General features: G+C 44.2%; 2 protein-coding genes across 6 annotated transcripts in view; one reads left to right on the plus strand and one right to left on the minus strand.

Moving 5' to 3' along the window:
* Positions 1 to 15,297, plus strand: part of LOC113162545 (calmodulin-regulated spectrin-associated protein 3-like) — a 16,364-nt gene extending 1,067 nt beyond the window's left edge. Inside the window, exons 2-20 of one of the 4 annotated variants that reach the window (XM_026360722.2) lie at positions 995 to 1,585; positions 4,651 to 4,928; positions 5,034 to 5,174; positions 5,271 to 5,357; positions 5,489 to 5,524; positions 6,056 to 6,103; positions 7,146 to 7,284; positions 7,602 to 7,741; positions 8,199 to 8,292; positions 8,411 to 8,462; positions 8,949 to 9,010; positions 9,102 to 9,132; positions 9,304 to 11,782; positions 11,859 to 11,980; positions 12,082 to 12,368; positions 12,460 to 12,559; positions 13,064 to 13,176; positions 13,263 to 13,381; positions 13,522 to 15,297. In XM_026360722.2, the coding sequence (XP_026216507.1) occupies positions 1,456 to 1,585; positions 4,651 to 4,928; positions 5,034 to 5,174; positions 5,271 to 5,357; positions 5,489 to 5,524; positions 6,056 to 6,103; positions 7,146 to 7,284; positions 7,602 to 7,741; positions 8,199 to 8,292; positions 8,411 to 8,462; positions 8,949 to 9,010; positions 9,102 to 9,132; positions 9,304 to 11,782; positions 11,859 to 11,980; positions 12,082 to 12,368; positions 12,460 to 12,559; positions 13,064 to 13,176; positions 13,263 to 13,381; positions 13,522 to 13,860 (4,797 nt within the window). In that variant the 5' untranslated portion in view covers positions 995 to 1,455 and the 3' untranslated portion in view covers positions 13,861 to 15,297. Of the gene's footprint in view, positions 1 to 537; positions 1,586 to 4,650; positions 4,929 to 5,033; positions 5,175 to 5,270; positions 5,358 to 5,488; positions 5,525 to 6,055; positions 6,104 to 7,145; positions 7,285 to 7,601; positions 7,742 to 8,198; positions 8,293 to 8,410; positions 8,463 to 8,948; positions 9,011 to 9,101; positions 9,133 to 9,303; positions 11,783 to 11,858; positions 11,981 to 12,081; positions 12,369 to 12,459; positions 12,560 to 13,063; positions 13,177 to 13,262; positions 13,382 to 13,521 lie in introns of those variants that run through there. The other 3 variants (XM_026360723.1, XM_026360725.1, XM_026360726.1) reach the window with 3 other exon arrangements.
* A 567-nt stretch (positions 15,298 to 15,864) lies between these two features.
* Positions 15,865 to 20,418, minus strand: soul5l (heme-binding protein soul5, like). 2 transcript variants are annotated; one of them, XM_026359256.1, is made up of 7 exons: positions 20,249 to 20,418; positions 19,444 to 19,503; positions 18,820 to 18,901; positions 18,617 to 18,737; positions 18,385 to 18,524; positions 17,807 to 17,970; positions 15,865 to 17,399 (listed from the first exon to the last, which is right to left on the minus strand). In XM_026359256.1, coding segments are annotated over exons 1-7 (1,056 nt in total). In that variant the 5' UTR covers positions 20,251 to 20,418; the 3' UTR covers positions 15,865 to 16,912. The 2 variants fall into 2 exon arrangements, with proteins under 2 accessions (XP_026215041.1, XP_026215040.1); XM_026359255.1 differs by lacking the exon at positions 20,249 to 20,418 and adding an exon at positions 20,116 to 20,242.
* Positions 20,419 to 20,511: the final 93 nt, after the last annotated feature.

Raw genomic sequence — 20,511 nt, forward strand, 5'->3', positions numbered from 1 at the left:
GTCACTAATAGTTTCCTTCATCTGCTTCTGTCTCATCTGTTTAACTAAACTGTAATGGACACATAATTGTCCTTCTCACTCCTTTTAAATATTCTCTAAGCTTTCGTCTTTTTTTTTTCATGCAATAGAGCTGCAGTCATGAGTTTCTTCTTTCTTGCATGTTGTCTGAAAAGCAAGTGCTTTTATGTTGTTGTCATGGATTTCCTGTTTCCTGAGGTTTTTTGTTTTGACGTGCACTGAACAGACCTGAACAGGATGCTACAACACCTACATACTACTACTCACACTATTATTCTGTTCTATACTGACATGTTCACCAGTGTAAAGAAATCAACATAGCTAAAGATAATAGGTTATTTGAATATTAATTTGGTTTCTCATTGATGAATATTAGCAGGTCTTAACATATAGACATTCAGACACTGAGGTTACATTTTGTGTACCTCTGGGCATAATTCACATTCACAGACATAATTCATCTTGTTTTTACTTAAATCTCCGGCAGAAACTGAGAATTTTGCTTTACATAATAAATGCTGTTGAACTGCTTTCCAGAGCTTCCTGCATGTGCTAATGTTGTAAACATAAATATCAAACTTTTAGTTAAGTTAAGTTACGAATGATTTAAATTCTGAGTCGACTTAAGTTTTTAATTTAACTTTTTAGTTTTTAGAGAAACAACATGAGTAGACTTCCCATCATGTGCTGTTTGACACTTTAGTACCTGAAACATGATGTAAACTTTTTAGTTAATGGTTTTATTCACAATAATCATAAGGATTATAAGAAGGTTAGTGTAGAATTCAGAGCTCTGGACTTTAACAAGGTGTTGGGAGCAACCTGAGATTGTGGCTTTGCGCAGATGTTGGTAGAAAAAATGGCTCCAACACAACAACTGTAAGTTCTTTATACCAAATAAACAACTAATAAATGTAAAAGATAACCTGCTGATTGTGATGCACTGTATATGTGATTATAATCTTAATTAATTCAGAGCCAGATGACGTTAAAGTGAGTCCACAGATGAGCTCAGCTGGTCGGTGCCTTGCTCACGGGCACCTCTACTTGGCGAAAGAGGACACTGACTTTTCTGGTGTGTGGTGTGTTACTGCTGCTGTTTTTAATTCACACAAACACAAACATGAAGACTCACAAAAGCCCAAAGTCGGTGACATCCCCGTTGGTGGACATGTGACGATCACGGGGGGGCGTGGAGCCGGTTCATGACAAGTGAGGTGATTTGTTCTAGTCTAATATCGAGCTACATCTTCCTCAGCATCCATCCTCATCTGCATCCCTCGTTTCAGGCTGTCTGCATCACAGGGTCCTCCTCCATCTCTCCTCCTCCATCTCTCCTCCTCCATCCCTCCTCCTCCTCCTCCATCCCTCCTCCTCACTCTTGCCCGGTGCTGTGCTGCTGCTGTCTCCGTGTGCTCCGTGCGGCACGGCGCGGCCATGGTAGACTCTCCCGTGAAGAAGACCTTCTCGGTGCCGGAGATCAAACCGCTGGACCAGTACGACTTCAACCGGGCCAAGATCTGCGCCAGCGTCCGGTGGCTGCTGTCGAAGTCGTACGGCTCTGCAGGTAGGCTCCAGTGTTTGCAGCCGCTGCTGCTGCCCGCGTCACGGTGGCGCTGCTTGGGTGGGGCGCTTAATAATTCAACCGTCTGTATGTGGAGGGGGACGCTTCTCGTTTTATTTGGTGTTCAAGGGAACCTCCAGCATCCTTCTTACAGGATGCTGGAGGGGAGAATCTCTCCTTACAAACCGCTGCCAGCTCATATGGTTACCCTGCCCGTTCCTCCGCGGCAGCTCTAACACTGCATGTAGGCTGCCATATTACTGAGGAGGCTTTTCAGCCAGTTATTGACATGAATATGAGGCTGGTCAGGAGGGATCTCCTCAATGGTACGTGATGCATGAAGGAACTGGAGGCTGTCATCGCTGCAGTGCAACAAAGCCTTTTGTCAGAGCCGCTACTTCGGGCCTGTGCAGGGATTCGCCTGCTAAAACACAACCAGGAGCCAAGAGAGGGGTTTAAGATCTATAATTTAACACTGCTCAGTCCAAACGGATCCAGACTGTATCTATAGCTTATGTGTGAGCAGGCTGGAAATGGGTCAAGACCGCATAATATTTGTGTCAGTGTTACGCACGCACGTTGGGCTATAACGCATGGCACGGTGTAGTGAAGGTGACACAGGAGGTTTCTTTTTGTGGCAACTGCTGCAGATAAACCAGATTCAATGAGAATAAACTATGATTTGTGCATGCAGGCTGAATAATATCCAATCAAGAACTGTAGCACCTGCTCATTCTGATCCCATGGTCATGGATGTTAAAATGCTGGTTCGATGTGTCAGCAGTGTTGATTCAGATCTGCTCTTTCTAGTTTGTGTTGTAGTGGATGACATCATACTGTAAGGTGGTCCTAGCTGGGACTTTAACGGGTGATGAGAGACAAAGCTGCAAATCCCTTTTTTAAATTCCTATTTTATCAACTCCAGCTCATGCAGCAGTAAAAAGCATCAGCAGTGTGTAGGTTCAGGCTCTGGTCACCGACACACTGATGTCACACTCAGACTAAAACTACAGTAAACTCACATAGTGATCCTTTATGTAACAATCCAGGGTTTGTTTGCTGTAGTAATGGATGTAGACGGGATTTCATGTTGTATTCGTCCAGTCTACGCGTCAGTGGGACGGGGAGAGAAGAGATGAGCTGGAAACCTCAGCGGGGAGGCTTCATTGTTGTCTGTCAACTAGAAAATGCCCAGTGGGTGGTTCATAGAATTTTAATGGAAGCCCAGAAGGAGATAGCACTAATAAAACCACACACACACACACACACACACACACACACACACACACACACACACACACGTATCTGATGCTGATTTAAAGGATCTGACATGGTCAAACAATCACAGCTACACGGAATAACTTTGTCCGTGACATTACTTCCTGCTACTTTTGATTTTTACATAGAAATAAACAACAAAACTGGCCTGAACAGACAGAAGCATACAGACTATAACAGACATCTAATAACTTACATGAGATCAGATGAATAATGTGCAGTACTAAATGTATGATAAGAAGCAATGTGAGAACAGATTTAACAGACCTCTAACATGATACTGTGCATTTCTGGTGAGTTTGTGTCTGAGGACGTTCGTCACAGTCCAATGAAGGGCTGTTTCTGTTCCTGATTAAATTAGTACAGTGTTAAATGGGTTAACTGGGTCCTGCTCTGTAGTCCAGTCTCATTCCCTCTGCTGAGTTGGGGACAAATTGGCCACTTTCCATTTCCACCGTTCCCATAGTGACGAGAGTCCTATTTCCTCCGAATGCTGCAGAGTGTGGAGGCCGAAGGTTTAGCCCCAAACAGAGCATGTGTGTCGCACGGTTGTTTATTTACTGAAACGGATAGATTCATTCTTCTCTTCTCGAGAGTTACGTTAGGAAACTTTACAACAGAGTTGTAGTCTCATTACGAGTCGAGGTTAGATGTGTGTGGGTGGATGAAGGAGTAGAAAAGCCGACGTGGTAAAAGCTTGGAAGAAAAGAGGATTGACTGAGAGAGGAAATCGGAGAGATGTAGGCTCTGATATTCCCTTTGAGTCCCATCCCATTTTCAAGATTATCCCGACTCCTTCAGACATCCAGAGGCTGCGGAGTTGGAATATAGGTCAGTCAGGAAAGTGCGTGTCTCTGTTTCTCTCTCTGGTGTGTGTGTAGTGTCTATGAAATGACCCACTCATCACGGTCTGAGCTTCTTGCACATCATAGATAACTTGATGTGGACAGACGCCCACTCTTGTCTGGGTACCCCAGCTGAGCTGCTCATGCAGACGATGACATTATTCTCTCCTGCCGTCAGATACTGTCTCTTGCTGTCACATGATTTCCCTTTCGGGGAAACGTCTCTACTTTTATCCAGTAGCTATTTCATTGTCTCCTCCACAACAGATAACATAGTGGAGTCAGACTCTTGGCAGGGTCCTTCTTGGCCTTTGTGACTTCTTCCACATGGGACAATGTGTTGGCAAAGTGATTCTCTGCAATAGCGTTACAACAGGCGTCTCCCTCTTTTTCAAAGAACAATGCAGGGATGCTGACTCATTTTATTGCCATCTCTTATATCAGGGAGGCAAGAAATCATATAAACTGCACCATAATTTTCATGGTTCTGTTTCTCCTCACTCGCAGCTCAGCGAATATCTTTTCAAGAACAGATAATATTTTAGTAATTATCTTGAGGAGACTACTTCAACTCGCACCATTCACTGAAATATTAAGTCTGAGGTTTCATAAGCACGTTTGTTTCTTTTTCTTTTACAGCCATGGGTGCAACTCTTAACATCTGGGATCACATGTTATTAGGATACATCCTTTGTGAAACATATTGTCTTTTCTGTGAGTCTATCAGTATAAGAGAACAGTTAAATAACTAGTCATCCAATAGCCGTCTAGACATTTCGCTGAAATCCAGGAAAGTCGACCTGCTGCTAAATGTCAGAGCATCCAATGTAGAATTCATCCTGTGGGTACTATAAATGTCTATAAAGTCATTTAGAGAGTTCACCAGAACAACCAACCGTAGCCATGTTGTTATTAAAAATCTCACAGAATATTCTTCTCTTTTAGAAAATGTTCCTGTAGAGTTGCGGGAGCCACTTTACAAGGACCAGTATGACCAAGAGCACCTCAAGCCGGCTGTGTCGAAGCTGCTCCTCTCCCCGGAGATCTACTGCCGCGTTCAAGCTCTGCTGGCCGAGGCACACAGGGTCTCTGTGCCGGCATCGCAGGAGTCTCCGGCTGACAACTCGGCCTTGCTGCAGTTCCTCATTAAAAAAGGGTTTGCGCCCAAAGTCCAGGGTGCAGATGTCACCGAGGAGGACCTTAGCAACGTCTCCATCAAGACGGTTCGTACAACTCTGTGTGTGTTTGTTGTTTCACTTTTGTAATGTTCTGGCATCTATAGAATTCATACTTCATTAAGCTGTCCCTCTTCTCCCGGACTCGTGCAGAAGTCCCACCTCGCTTTGATTGATGCGCTGATGTCGCTGGCTGCCAAAGAGACCGTGGGCAGAGTGAAGATGGCGGTGGAGGCAGAGCAGATGGGCGTCGGGGCCCCATGGGAAAACGCGCTGCTCTTCTGGGTTAACAGGGTGAGACCTCGAGCTGATGAACTCATAGACACACTACCCATAATGCTCTGCTGCAGCGTCTCACTTGCTTTTATTGTTGTTGTCTTGTGCTTACAGCTGAACCAGATGTTGAGAGAAAGCACAGAAGAAGAGGAGCCCCCCAAGTCGCAGACGTGTACCGACCTGCAGCCTGCTCAGGAAATGGTAAAAACACAACGTTTGCCACTGATTCTCACACTGTAGCTGTGCTACTGAAGCTTCTAACATCAACCTTGCTCTGCTTTCTCTGTTTCCTCCCATTGGTGCATCCCATGTCATGCCGCGCTGTCCGACAGTCCCAATCCACACGCTGGTACTGGAAGCTAGTTCCCGTAAGTGTATTCTTCTCCTGTCTGTCTTTATCTTGGAGTCTGTCCATCTGCTATGGCTGATGTTATTGTGCCCGCTGGAAATGCCACACTCTCCTCTTATCTGACCTGTTAGAAGAAGTATCTTTGTGTATGACGGCATTGTCTTGGTATATCTGCGGACCTTTTTAACCAGCCCAATACTGCCACTAAAATGTCCTGTAACTACCTGTTATTAATAACTGCTGAGGGTGTTTCCGACTTACATCTAGCCATCAGTTCCATCTCAAACTGCCCAGATTTATTGAGCCGAGGGGGAGAAGGAGATGTTGGAGAGGAGGGAGAGAGGTGACGTTACTCTGCAGCTAATTTTTAAAACAACCTCTGCACCGCTTTGTTTGTCCCCTTCCTCTCCTCCTCCTCCTCCTCCTCCTCCCTCCGTTGCTCCTCTCTCCCTGAGTAGTGCCATGTGACTGTGGTGTGGCGGTTCCCATGATGACCGGGCCCCTTGTCATTTATGCTTGTTTCCCTCTCTCTGCCATCCCCCCCATCCAGCATGCTATCGCTTTTTGTTTGAAGGAGTCGGGGAATAAACCACCAGTGGTAACGTATAACACCTCGCTCTTGTCTCATCCTCATCCCCCACATCTCCCGTAGCAACTCACTCGACTGACGGACTGAACGACCAATCGCCACACCTCTTACATGCTTTTGACCAACTACTGACTGACTGTGAACTAATCACCGTTCCAACCCCGAGGTTGGATGAATCAATTTAAACTCATCACCTTGTGACACTATATATCCATATTTGTTTATGTTTCTCCGACTTTCTTTCACACAGCCATGTTGTAGGAGGTGTAGTTGGACCATTTGGTCCTCCTGCAACAAGGCTACACAACGTACAATGGATGCACTTAGACATGCAGCATTTGGTTTTGGTTTCTGGGCTGTAATATTCACCATTTTAAAAAGTTCATCTTAGTCATATTATATCATTCTAAAGTTATCTGATAGAAGTAAAGGCTCACAATGCCTTCAGTGCCTGTTTATGCTGCATGGCCAATGGAGGAAAAACATCCTTTCTTTCTTTGACACCAGTCACTTAAAGCCATCTGGTGGTTTTTTAATGTTGTGGTGGACTGGTGTCAACATCAGAACAGTCTGCAGCTATGATGACCACCACAACATTAAGACACCGGGTGGTGTTAAAGCAGTGACTGATTGGTGCACAGTCATGTTTTCCAGCCACAGTTTTCTGTTCATTGTACATATGTTCAGTTTTTGTAATGCCTTTTTAGGCTTTGCACTGCACCTTTTGGTTGGTGTGTATGTGTGCTTTTTTATTTAACTGAGGCATCACTGGTCTTGCTGTGTTTCTGTGGGTTTTCTTCTCTTTGCAATTTTCCTGAGGTTTGGATGGCTTCACAGATTGAGTTGATTGTTATAGTTATTACTTCTTTTCTCACTTTTCTACATCTCTTAAACATACCATAAACCTTACGTTTTCATATATATTTCTTTTTTTCTGTATCTACCTCCCTCCTCTTTCCCACACTTTCCCATTTGTTGTTTCAATTTCTTACTGGTCTTGGTGCAACTCTTCCTCTCTTTACCCTCTTCCTCCCCTCTTTCTCTCCACCAGATCCGTTATAGGAAGGACAAAGTGCAGTCTAAGCTGACTCCTACTTTCCCTCTGGTCTCTGCGGTCAAAGATCTGTCTAATGGCTGTGCTATAGCTGCTGTGTTGCACTACTACTGCCCCAGCTTGCTACCTCTAGAGGGTACACACATGAGCTCAGCTGCTAACACACATTCACACATAAAGATTTAGCTAATGCATGCTTCCAGACACTCAACAACTTAAATGATGGACCCAAGATGTGTTTACTGAGCATTGAAAGGTTGCATATTAATAGATTAGTATCATTTTTACATTATATTATGGAGTTCACAATACATTAGAGAGGTCTAGTTGTTTTTTTTTTTCCATTTTGCTGCAAGATTTCAATATTAAAATATTTTTAAATTTAGGTTTAAATGCTGTATTTCTGATTCAGATTACTACATATTAATATACTTCTGTTTCTGCTCTTTCCAGATGTGTGTCTGAAGGACACTATGTCGGTCGCTGACAGTCTCTACAACCTGCAGCTGATTAAGGAGTTTTCTGACAGCAACTTACAGAGTTGCTGCCCTCTCGCTGTGGAGGACCTGCTCTACGCACCACCTGTTCTCCATGTAAGAATATACATCTGTACATGACCTTTCACATATTAGCTTGAGTGAAGTTTTTAGGTTTTCTTATAGTTTTAGATTATTTGTGACAACTATTGATTTTTAAACAAAGCCCTACTTTAAACCTTTGCAAAAAGCACAGTGCATCAACACCAGCCACTAAAACCTTTTAGTATATGTGTGTATACCCCCACATTAATAGTATGTGCATCTGAGTTACTTTCAGGAAATAATCTTTTTAGGATTATAACTAATTACATGTATAAGTAGAATTAAAGAGATGCACACAGCTGCTCACTGTCGTGATAGTTCAGTATCTTTGCATTATTCATTTGCACTTTGTGATACTTTTGTGTTATGTACCCTGCAGCATTAACATACTGATTTAAAGAAAATCTAAAACAGGCCCAAAGATTGAATCTTTCATCTTCTTAGAAATCTAATATGCTGTTTTCCTTAGCTGAACATCATGAGCTTCATAGCAGAGCTGCTGGAGTGGTTTGAGGTTAAGAAGCCGGATTTTGTCCAACCCATACAACCCATCGACCTCACAGGTCTGTGATGTAGTTTGTAACTAATACATGCCTCTATTATTTCAGCATTAGCCGTTTCTGTTTGATAAATTAATCTTAATTGATTAGCAGCATCAGAAAGCGCTTTGTTCTCTTTCAGATGTCTCGGTGTTACTGAACTGTACGAGTCCTGTCAGTCGGAACAGCAACAGGTATTTAAAACATCCTGTCATCAACTCTTTCTTTGTTTCAGCTCTCACAGCCGCCCATATGTTTTACCATTTTTCTAACCAGATCACTGTGGTGAATTTGGAGAAAGTTCCTAAGGATTTATCACGTTAGCCAAGAGTGATGGAGACACCATATTGTTGTATACTCCAACAAGACAGTATTAATCAAAAATTACATATATCTCAAGATTATAGTAATTTATTTATTTTATTAACAGTTTAAGTTTCTAAATAGTGTCGACAGAACAGTAGGCAATAAAAAGTTTGATAACCACGGCAGCATGCGATTTCAACCCAACTAAAATAATAAAAACAAAACAAAAACAAAACAAAAACAATAGAATAGGACCTGTTAAAGTTGAGAAGAAATAAGATCAATCAGATGTGGAGACACATTTGTTTGAGTTCAGAATCAAAGACATTTTAAGTTGTGACTGAATATCATTTTACTGTTTTGCCCTGTTCCAGTGGTTCCCCTTCCTTCATCTTCAAACAACCCTTTGTGCCAATCTCCTCACCAGTGTCACCAGGTAAGAGAGACTGCATACAGAAATGTTTCTTTGAAAGGAAATAACCATTATACAAGTGTAGAGACTGATTTATTGGTTTCTGTCTTTTCAGAAAATAAAAGTTGGACAAAGAAACAAATCAGGTAAATAAACTTAAAACTGATTTCTTTACTCGCTGTGGTGTTGTACTCATATTTTATCTTGATTTTTTTAAAATCTTCTTACTTTGGCTACTGTGGTCTCTGCTTTTCCATACGTGTCTGGCACAACCCATCCATTTGTCCATCCTGGCATCATCCCCCACCTCTCTGCAGTCGTCCTCTGTCAGCAGTGACTTTCAGCATCCCATTTGGGCTGGACAGTGATGTTGACATTGTCATGGGAAACCCAATAGATTCTGTGTTTCGCTCTGTCAGCACTGACAGCCTCGGCACCGGCATCCCTGCAATGACCTCATCTGTGACCTCGACAGCGATGACTCGCGTCCCATATAGCCCACCAGAGGATCTCAGTCACCTGGTCAGCGCTTCAGCTCCGTCGCAGCGCTCCTCCTGGGGCCCTTATGCACACACAGCACCGATGGGAGAGTTGCCGACCATTGAGGAGGCGCTCCAGGCGGTCCATACACCCAGCAGCAAAGATCGGAAAAAGGGAAGGATAGCAGAGAAGAGTGGAAGAGGAGTGTTGAGTGAAAGACCAGAGGCCAGGTTAAGACCCGAGGGAGCTCCTGCTGGTTTCTTCCTGCACTGCCCTCAGGAGGATAATCCTCTGCTGAGCAGCTCTGCTCCCACTCACTCTGGCATCCTCCACCGGCCTGTTGGAGGAGAAGTGGGTGATACTCAAAGGCAAGGAAGAGGAGAGAGGAGGGAGAGATCAGGAAGGACATCTGATATGTCACGTGATGATGACTCTGTGCTAAGAGATGGCAGTGTTGACTCCTCCGAAGCATCAGATGATACCCCCAGAAATGCCCCTGGTAATATTCGACCCAGCAACGGTCGCCAGGGAAACAGCAACAACAACGGCACCAGCAACAGTCCGCGGATGACGAGCTTTGCTGAGCGGCGAGACAACAGAAGAAGACATTCTGCAGCTCCAGGGGAAGAGTCAGCCTCTGCCCCTACCCCAAATACCCCAGGAACTCCACATACACCCTCCACCCCAGCAGGGACACCTGGTTGCCAGGGCAGCCCAGGCCCCAGAGGCCCTGAACCAGGCTCCGAAGCCTGGGAGTTAGGGGCTCGTCTAGAGGAAAAACGCAAAAGCATTGAAGCACAGAAAAGACGCATTGAAGCCATCTTTGCCAAACATAGACAGAGACTTGGAAAAACTGCTTTCCTCCAGCTGAAAAGAGAGCAAGGAGAAGGAGGAGGGGAGGGAGTAGAGGAGGATAATCTTAGCCTAGATGAGCGCCTCACTCGCATGGAGGAGCAATTAAATCAGGAGGAAGAGAAAGACAAGGAAAAAGAAAAAGATGTAGATAAGGAGAAAGAGAAGCCGTCTGTTTCGAATCCTCCTCGTTTAGAGAAGCAGGTCACATTCTCTATTGAAAGTAAGAAAGCAGCAGAAAAAGAGAAGCCAAGTGAAACTGCCTTTGTGGAGTACAACGAAGTGGTGCAAAAGCTGAGTGAAGCTCTGCAGTCACTGCAGAAGGACATGCAGAAACTTACAGAACAGCAACAGCAGCTCATGAACAGCCAAAGACCCAGAAATGCACCCAAGAACACTACAAAATTAACACATAGAAGTAACACTAGAACGCCACCAAGAACCCCTCCTCACACCCCAACAAAGACACCACCAAGAACCCCAACAAAGGCTGCAACGAGGAGCACTAGCAAGGCCTGGGTGATTCCTTCTGGGCCCAGTACTTCCTCTGCCTCCTCGCCGTCACGGCGGTCTCACGTTCTCTCTTCGTCCACCTCCCCAAAAACGATCATCTCCTCCTCCTGCCCTGCTCCTCGCACTAAGATCCACGCCGCCGCAACTCCCCGGAGCCCCAAACACCAAACACGCCCTCAACATCAGCCTCACCCACGGCCATCCGAACTCAAGTTCCCTCCGCTCAATCGTGTCCTGACACCAACCCAGAATGTGGACACCCTCCCTCACCTGCGACGTGTGTCCCCCAGCAAGTGTCAGGTACAGACGTCCTCCACCTTCCGCATTGGTGGGCCTCGGACCCCTCAGGAGACTCTACAGCTGACCCAGCCACCACAGCCTGATGAGAGCACCTCAGACACAGGCTCTAGCGAGACGCCAACCCAGTTCAGTTTGGAGCTGGAACAGGAGAATGCAGAGGCTGTCGGAGGGCTGCCGGTCTTGATGCAGCCCAGACAAGATCATGCCAGGGCAGCTGGTGGCAGCAGCTCTGGGGCTCCCTCAGAGTGCTCATTCGAGAGCGAGACTTTGTCCCTGTCTGCTGCTTACAGCGCAGGAGGTGAAGGAGGAAGAGGTGGAGATGCAGGTGCAGGGGCAGGAAATCACTGCAGGCTGATTGCGGTCTCATTGTCATCTCTTGGAGGGCCAGAGGGGGGCAGTGATGAACCCACCGATGAAGGGCAGGAGTTTTCATCTGATTCCATGAGTGACCACACAGAATCTGCGGCAGAACCTGCCAGAACACTCACTGCAGAACCCTTAGGTCCTATAGAGCAGCTGCATCTAGCCATGGAAGCCGGGGATTTGCCAGAGCAACAAACTGAATCGAAAGAAGAACAGACAGAAACTCTGGAAGCGAGTGGAGAACAGAATGAGCTGGAAACTCGAGGAGGAGTAGGATTTTTCTTTAAGGTGAGGAGAAATTTGTTAATGCATGCATATGAATTGTGTCACGATTTGTATTTACTGTATGATCTTGTGGTTGTAGGAGGAGGTACATAGTGAGGGAGAGATGGCCCAACGTAGAGCTCTCCTGTTGGAACGACAGCAGAAGAGAACGGAGGAGTTGAAGAAGAGGAGACAGTGGCATGAGCAAGAAAGGGAAAACAGGTAATACTCACATTTACACACAAAGTGGATCCCTAATCATACTTAATTAGATTTGTCTGCTCATCCAAACCTGTGTAAAAGTAAGTTCCTCCTGGTTTCAGACCAGCGTCCACAGACAAAAGAGGGGCTTCTCCCTCCAACACTCCACCTGCAGGCACCACCTCCACTTCCCCCACGCCTCCTGCTACTCCGGCTCGTCGTGGTGATTTCACACGAGGGGAGTACGCACGCCGGCAGCAGCTTAGGATCATGGAGGACTTGGACAAAGTGTTGAAGCAGAAATCGTCCAATCAAGGACGATCTTCGGCTAAGAAAACACGCTCTCGGCCTCGCAGCATGACCAGGGAGGAAACGCAGCTGTCTCTGAGCCCAGCCAAGGGAACAACCGGTAAAATCACACATAGACAAGTTAACAAGTGAAGTACCTCAAGTAGAGTGGTCGACTAACTAACGTTTATGATTTCATTTTGTTTCTCTAGGATCCAAGTTGACCAAAGTCTACTCTCACTCTTCCCTCAACCTGGCTGCTACAGATGAGCCAGGAAACAATAGTAGTGGCCCCACTAAGAAGTTGCACAGGTACTATTTTTGCATCCTATGTTAAATATTTCACCAACCAATGGATTCTCACAACATTACATAACAGATTTTTCACTTGTGTAGCACCTCGAGTCAGACTAGCGCCTCGACAACACGCAACCACATTACTCTAAATTAAATACTAATGCTGTTATCATATCACAGTAGCATGAGAGCTGAGAGTTCTTTGGGTTAAAAAATATTAAGAAAAAGACAAGAAATGCACTTTATGGAGTTATGGCAGGTGTATAAGGAGGTTAATGTCATAAGGAAAACTTAGAAAGTGTTGGACTGACACTTTCTAAAATGAAAACATTTAAAGCTTCGAGGCTTCTACTAATGAAAATTACACCTGGTGGCCTGTTAGAATTACTGCACTGTGTAATTAGGGACTGATTTTATATGTCATATATCTGACATACTTGTATCTATATTGATATATCATATTTATGTCCTTCTATTATATTGCTACTCTTTGTTTATTGTTTGACCATTTTGCTGCAGCCGTCCTGATTCACCTTCAGGATGCGTGACACCAAGTAGGCTGGCCAATCAGAATGGAGATAAGGATTGGGAGAATAGCTCCACTGGGACGTCACCTGCCCCTGAATACACAGGTGTCTAATATCACTCAGTTTCTAAATACTTTTATGTATTGGCAAATTGTTTACAGCTGTGCACGTTATCATGTTTGTGTTTGTAGGTCCAAAGCTCTTCAAAGAGCCGAGCTTCAAGTCCAACAAATTTATCATTCACAACGCTCTCTCTCGCTGCTGCCTGGCTGGAAAAGTCAACGAGGCACAGAAAAGCAAGATAGTTGAGGTAGATAGTCTTGTTTTTTATCAAAATGGATGGCACTAATTCATTTATCATGTTATGAATTCTGTTACTGCTTCCAGATTATAGTAAGTAGAGTGAAACAGAAACACTAAAATGATCCTTCCTCTGTCTACCAACCTCAGGAGATGGAGAAGAGTCCTGCCAACCACTTCCTCATCCTCTTCCGCGATTCCAGCTGCCAGTTCAGGGGCGTTTACACCATGAACCCCGAATCCCAGGAGCTCGTGCGATTGGTTGGCGTGGGCCCACGGACAATTAGCTCCACCCAGGTGGAGTCGATCTACAAATACAGCTCAGACAGGAAACAGTTCAGCGCCATCCCCTCGAAAACTATGGGCATGAGCGTGGACGCCTTCACCATTCCTAGTCAACTCTGGCAAGGTGGGGGAGGAGGAGGAGCTGCAGGAGGAGGAGGAAGCAGGAGAGGAAGCATAACAAAGAAAGCAGTTATTTCCAAGTGAGGAACATAACATCACATTTACATGTCGTTAAAGAAAACACTATAATCACACTGTAGCTACAGTGAAACCTGCAGTCAGAAATGAAAAAAACCTTATTTACATGCACACACGTGCAGTTTTAGGCGTGTGTGTGCTTACAGATACTTTACCGGTCTTGATCTTGGATTTTACTAGAAATACAAAATATAAAAATGTATTCATACTCCCCCTTTACATGTGCATGGAAACATGAGCGGCACAATTTTATTGCCCTGAAAACACAGAGACACTCATATTTAGAGTTTATCGAAGAAGGTTTTGTAAAATGTTAGGCTGATTGCACAAAGAAGAATCACTTTGAAAAAGTCTCATACCTTCATTGTCTGAAGTACAGACTCAAAAATGAATTTTCTTTCAGTAGAAAAGAACAATTCACCACGTTGTTTATTGAGAAACACCAACTTTCGTAAGACGTTCAGTTACTGTTTGATCCCGACTGACGTCGTAGTAGAAAGCTTAGAAAGCTTTTCTCTTTTCTTTTGTTTTTTTACATTAAGCCAAAAAAGAAAACTTAACAAATGCCTTCTCATGTCAGAGCTACTGGCAGGACTTTTATTTTGTACGACAGTCTCAAGTTTAACAGGTGGCTTAAAGCACACTCGTTCTGTGACATTAAGATAGCCATAACCGTATGATGCAGAGACAAACTGTGTTTACTGACAGAGTCAAAAATCTCTAAACATGTCCGAGGTTCTCAGAGATGAGATTACCACAGCTCGAATGGTTATTTACTGTATGTGATAAATACTTTTTTTAAAATAATATCACAGTGAAAACTTGTGGTTTGATGAAACTATGTTATAATAAGATGCCAATTCAAACAACTTTTATACACTGAACTAATAGCAAACTGAGGACGACTTGTTTTACCAAGCTTACATTTAGAACCTGAATGGTTGTGCTCTTACTGAGGGAGGGCTTCTGATACCTGGTTCCATGGTGGGAAAATACCAGATCTGTTAAGATCTGCAGCCAGTGAATCGTTTATCAAATGGGTCACGTCAACAAGGCGGAAACAGCTGGAAAATGTAATGTTGGCAGGAAGGCAGGTATTTTCTGTAAGTTGACTTTTGACAGTGAGGCGTTTGTTACACCATCTTCTGTGACCTGTAGCAGAGCAACTATGAATTCACCATGTGTTAACGTCAAGTGCAACATGTCTTTAGAGAAATCTGTGACTTAGTTAGGGATGATGGGTAGTTAAGAAATAAAACCAGTAAACATTTTTAACTTTGATGTTTTTGTTTATCTAAAAACAAAACTAACAAGATTTGATAAGCGAATCCGGAACCAGAATCAGATTTGGCCAAATGCCATCAAGCGCCATCCCTACTCAACCCTACCAGAGTGCACACAGTTACATTGGTGTGTTTCAGACCAGCATTCATGTATGAGATAACAGACTGGATTAAAGTCTACTAATCCAAATGTCTCCCTCTGTCTTTTTTCTCCGCTGAAGCTCGTCTTCTCTCTCTCTGTAATTATTTCTAACCTTGAGAACAGTCCACAACATTTGACATTGATTCGGTTTAACAACAACATTAAGAAATTAGTGATTCATTTGAATCTCACCTGTAAACAGCAGCTTCTCTGTGAGTTTTCACAGAGAAAAGGATGGCAGCAATCCATCCTTTTGCAGATACAGTTAAAAGATTTCCATGAATATATTTTTTGGTCACTTGGGGGCAGCATTACAGGCTAAAACAACACAGACTTATTAGTTTCTGAGTTATACATAAAGTGCGTACCTGGTGCAGGTGCAGATCCTGGTGCCACCAACGAAGAACTGGGAACAAAACGGAGTCACCGTAGTTTGGTGCAACAAACAGTTAAAGGTGAAAGAGCACCATCAGTGTTTTCCCTCTTACCACAACACCAAAGTGAGGATTCTTCAAATTTAAAACAAGTTAAAAGTGAAAAATTGGCTCCAGTCACCAACAATACGAGTCCAACAACCGTTTATGTTTTGTTTTTTTATTGCATCTCCCTCAGCACATACAGTATGTAGCTAAGAGACATAGAGCATGTAATTAACAGATAACTCTTATTGCATTGGTTTGATCAGATGTGATTCTTTGGGGTCTTTGGGGCGGACTTAGCACTAGATCAGACTCAGACAGTGACGTAGCAAATAGTTTGCAGAATAGAAGGTTAGGTCAATTTTAAGTATTATACAAATCGAACATAACACCAATGTCTCAGGACTTTTTTTTTTTTTTAAATCTATCAGATAAACCTGACTTCTCTCCATGTACAGTACAGGTAGGTGGATAGTAGTAGGTCACCTTGTTCGTTAGTGAAACGTGATCTAATTCAGAGCACGGTAATTAATTCAGACATTGGGGAAGAAGAGTTTTTAACAGGGAAATTGAAAAATTTTATATTATTATAATAACTGACAAAGGCTTGATCGAAGGTTAAATAAAATAATTTAGGTAATTTCATAAACTATATTATTGTACAGTATAAAACCATTAGTACGTAGGTTTAAGGCTGCACCAAAGATCCCAATGAAGTGCCCACTGACTTTACAGTATACTGATTCACCAATATATTGTCACGCACAGGCCCAGCTTACATTTTATTTATCAGTTACACACAGATTTCCACTGACGTCCTAGGTTGCTTTGCTAGTTTTTTGGGTTAAATTGACATTAAAAGGCATTTCTCTCTCTCTCTCAACACAATGACACTGAATCCTAACTAATACATACATCTTACTTAATTATGTGATGCCGCTGTGTAATAACCTCAGAATGACAAAGTGCACAAACGGGTTCGCTGAAGCAGGAAGCAGTAGGTGCAAAGCCGTGATAGAACATATAGTTAAATACTAAGTGCTGTAAGAAGGAGTTGGTGTCATTCACAGGAATAAAGAGATAAGGAGGAAGATAACAGCCTGGCCATCTAACACACACATTCACTCGACTCTCTGCCATAGCTCCACTGATTCTTAACTTTTTAGATTCCATTTTATACCTGGAACTGCTGCTTGAAGCAAATGTGAAGGTTGTTAATGATCATCTGGCTTCACCACAGGGTTACTGTCAGCTTGTGTGTCCACAGAGCTGTGTGCCGTGCTGTTCCACAGTGCAGCTTCAGAGTGGGGCTCGAGGGACGGACTCGCAGAGATGGGATCGGAGGAGTTGCTTGTTGGGTCCAGCAGGATATGGGCGGCGGTGATGGGCTGGCTGAATGCGTCTTCAGCGGGGATGTGGGATGAAGTACTAGGCGGAGCGTTAGATGTGGGAAGAGCGGGGGTGTCAGAGGGCGTTTCTGAAGAGGAGTTGATTGTTGTGTATGAGGACATGTTGGAGGGAGTGAGCGAGGGTGAATCGGAGAGCGTGTGTGGGAGAGGCTCAGACGGGGAGGCTGTCGGCGAGTCGGTCAAAACCTGCCTGGGTGTGTGTGCAGGGGTCGGCTCCCGTGGATCTGTGCAAACTGGCTCCCCCTCGGCCACGTACCACACCTCATTGTGTCTGTTCAACAGCTTTAAGGGACTGCAAAAAAAAAAAACACAAGGAAAGAGTGAGAAAGACCATGGTAGTTAGAGAAGTGAAATAGTGTAAGAATCAAGCATCAAGAAAGAAAATGAGTTTAAATAAGTTAGAAATTAAGGTGGAACGTTTCTGATGCTTCTCTTTTTCTAGAAACTAAAGCCCAGGAACCTTCCCTGGGGAAAAGGTCTCTTTGAATGAATTGTGATTTGGACAATTAAGCAAATTTGCTCACTGCCACTTTTTTGGGGTAAAACTAGGAACTAGTTTCAGGAACTAGTCCTCATAATTATAGACCCTAGTTCTTGCAACCGACACGCAGATACAGGAACACAGTTTCTCAAAAGGTTCCTGGCCCCCGGGAAAAGCACCTGGAGTGGGAAAAGGCCCTTTAATGGATTGGGTAATACCTGTCATAGCCGACTGCATAGTGGTAGCTGTGGTTGTAGGAAGCTCGAACTCGATCCAGTTCGTTAGTCAGCAGGTGGGCATGAAGCCTGGAGGTGACTGACAGCATCCAGCCTCCATAACTCCTCACATACATGTCCACCTCTGGCATCTCAGTGAAATACAGCTACGACAGAGACACATTATACATGCATTAAAACAAGTTAAATCAACTAGTAATACAAGGATAAGTCTGGAGAGAGATGTTGGAATTTATTTTAAATAAATTCAGTAAAAAAAAAAAAAAAAAGAAGCTTTTATGTCATTAGCAAGAAGAACTGGAAGATCTATTTTTTAAACTGTTTAGTTTTGGTTAATTATCAATTTGTGTTCTTTTTATGGACGTGTCCTCATCAACAAACTAGATCATGAGGCAGCACTATGTCTATTTTGCTGAGTGAGAGCAGCACCGGAGCCTACTGCACTAAACGCTGCACATCCATCAGTGCTTTCTATTGATCAGAAAGAAAACATCAATGATCAAATTACACACGGATACTGGAAGGATAAGAGCACCTCATCACCTGTCACTGAACCTCACCTTGTCGTTGGTGGGTGCAGGTGGTTTGTCCTGATAGGCTGCTGGCAGCAGGAAGTTAAGTGTGTAGATAGCTGGCTCCCACATCGTTGTCTCCTCAGGGATCTTTACTAGGACGGGGGCGCTCATCTCCATCTGGACGCCTGCGCATGAGACACACACACATTTATGATTAACACAAACAAACTCCATCAAGACTATAAAGGCTGATTTCCTGCCTCTGTCCTTTCCTGACCTCCTTGATTGGCTCCATTGATGTACTGGAATAGTCTTCTGAAGGCCAGGGCTGCACCCACTCCCATGAAATAGGCTTCTGCATCAGTTGACACCCAGCGAGTGGGGCTGAAGTGTCGCACCTGAACGCGAAGAACAAAGCCGTGTGAGAAAAACCAGCTGTGCTGCCCTGTAATCTACGTCTATGTGCTGCTGTTCACTCACCTCATATTCATCGGTTTTGCAGACTAGTTCATACTCAAGACACTCCTTTGACTCTGTGCAGAAGCTGGTGTTGGTACTCACTCTGCAATAAAAAGGAAAAATGAATTAGTTTTAAATTTCTATCAACACTATGGGGCCATATGTAAATTATAGTGCCAATTTCTCAGCCTGTGATCTATTGATTTTTCCTTTCTGGCATTTTGCTGGAGGCTGCTCTAGAATCTCACAGCAGCAAAAAAAAAGTTTTGACCTTGGAGCTGACTGAAGTCTTTTATTTTGAAGGCCTGAGTGTCCTTGCAGTGGTCAGAGGACAGAAACACTTCTGTAAATACAGAGGGGCGAGCTTGCTCAAAGTAACATCTGTATTAGTGCCCAACATCTCTAATGCTCTTACAGTTGAATCTGTGACAAAATCCCTGCAGCAGGTTCCAAGATCTTGTTAAAAGCCTCCTTAAGACCATTGTTTTTGGTTCAACAATCGTAGCACGTGGTCATTAACTGAACCACCAGTGCTACACTTCACAGCTCACCCACAAACAACACTGATGTTGGTTGCTTTGGGCAAAAGTGTCTCCCATATTCATTTGTGAAAGGGTTACTAGGTCAACCTGAAGATGAACTTACCCAACACTTCCTTCAGCTGAGACCACAAGGGCCAAAAATGCAAAGGCGGAGATGAAAACCCTGGGAAAGAACACACACACATCACAAACCCTCATTATCATTAGTTGTTATAATATTTCATTCAGAGAGCGAATGCTATGTAAATCTGTTGTCACTGAGTGTAGGGACCAATAAGTGGGAACCAGGTGGATCTGGATTTGTGATCCACAGATTTTAAAAAGCTTTTTGAGTGCGTTTGTGCCAGTCTGCGCGTCATCGTGGTGCATTCTGGCGTTTGCACTGCAGAGATGAAATGAGACGCGTTTTCCTGCTCTTAAAGGAGACGCACAGAGGCAGGTGGGGGGGGGATGAGAGGGATCTGCTGCATCATCAGGCTCTTTTCAAAAAGCAAAGGCGTTTCGAGGTCACGGAGGATTATCGCTCTAACGCTTGTAACACCTTCCTGATCACAATCTTAACGACGTTTAAACTTAACTCCTGATTTAACACCGTTGTGGAGAAAATGTGAATAAAAAAAAAAAAACATGAGAAATACAATCACCGGTCCAGATTCACATCCATCTGTTCTAATGCTTTGCACAAGTGCTGCAGCAGCTTATCAAATGTGGAATAAACTAGTCAGATTTCCATGAACGCAGAGCCGATCGACGATGACGCACAGATCAACTTTACCTGTGCATGACGCCGCAGAAAAGTCGCTATAAATAATCATCAGCTGTGGTTTAAACACCTCAGAAAAACCCTCATGGTCCGTCTGTGCAGTAGGTTTATGTAGGAAGTCCAATAAGCAGGAGCTGATACTCACATTGTCCCGGCCCCGTCTGTGTCCTTTCCACCTGCCAGGGGAGCGCAGGGAGGAGGAGTGTGATGGACTGCAGTGTGCTGCACTCTGACGGGCGCCGGTGGATGTACTGCGGACTGCAGTGAGGACCAGTATCCGCCTGCAGCTCACAGGAGGGAGGGGCTGAGCTGGGACCAGACTGCAAACTACTGGAGCAACACTGGACAGATGATATGGGTCTGTCATTACCGAGAGTTCACCTCTAACGCTGCTGCGGGGAGGGGGGG

Source organism: Anabas testudineus, chromosome 1, assembly GCF_900324465.2.
Source record: "Anabas testudineus chromosome 1, fAnaTes1.2, whole genome shotgun sequence".
NCBI lineage: Eukaryota > Metazoa > Chordata > Actinopteri > Anabantiformes > Anabantidae > Anabas > Anabas testudineus.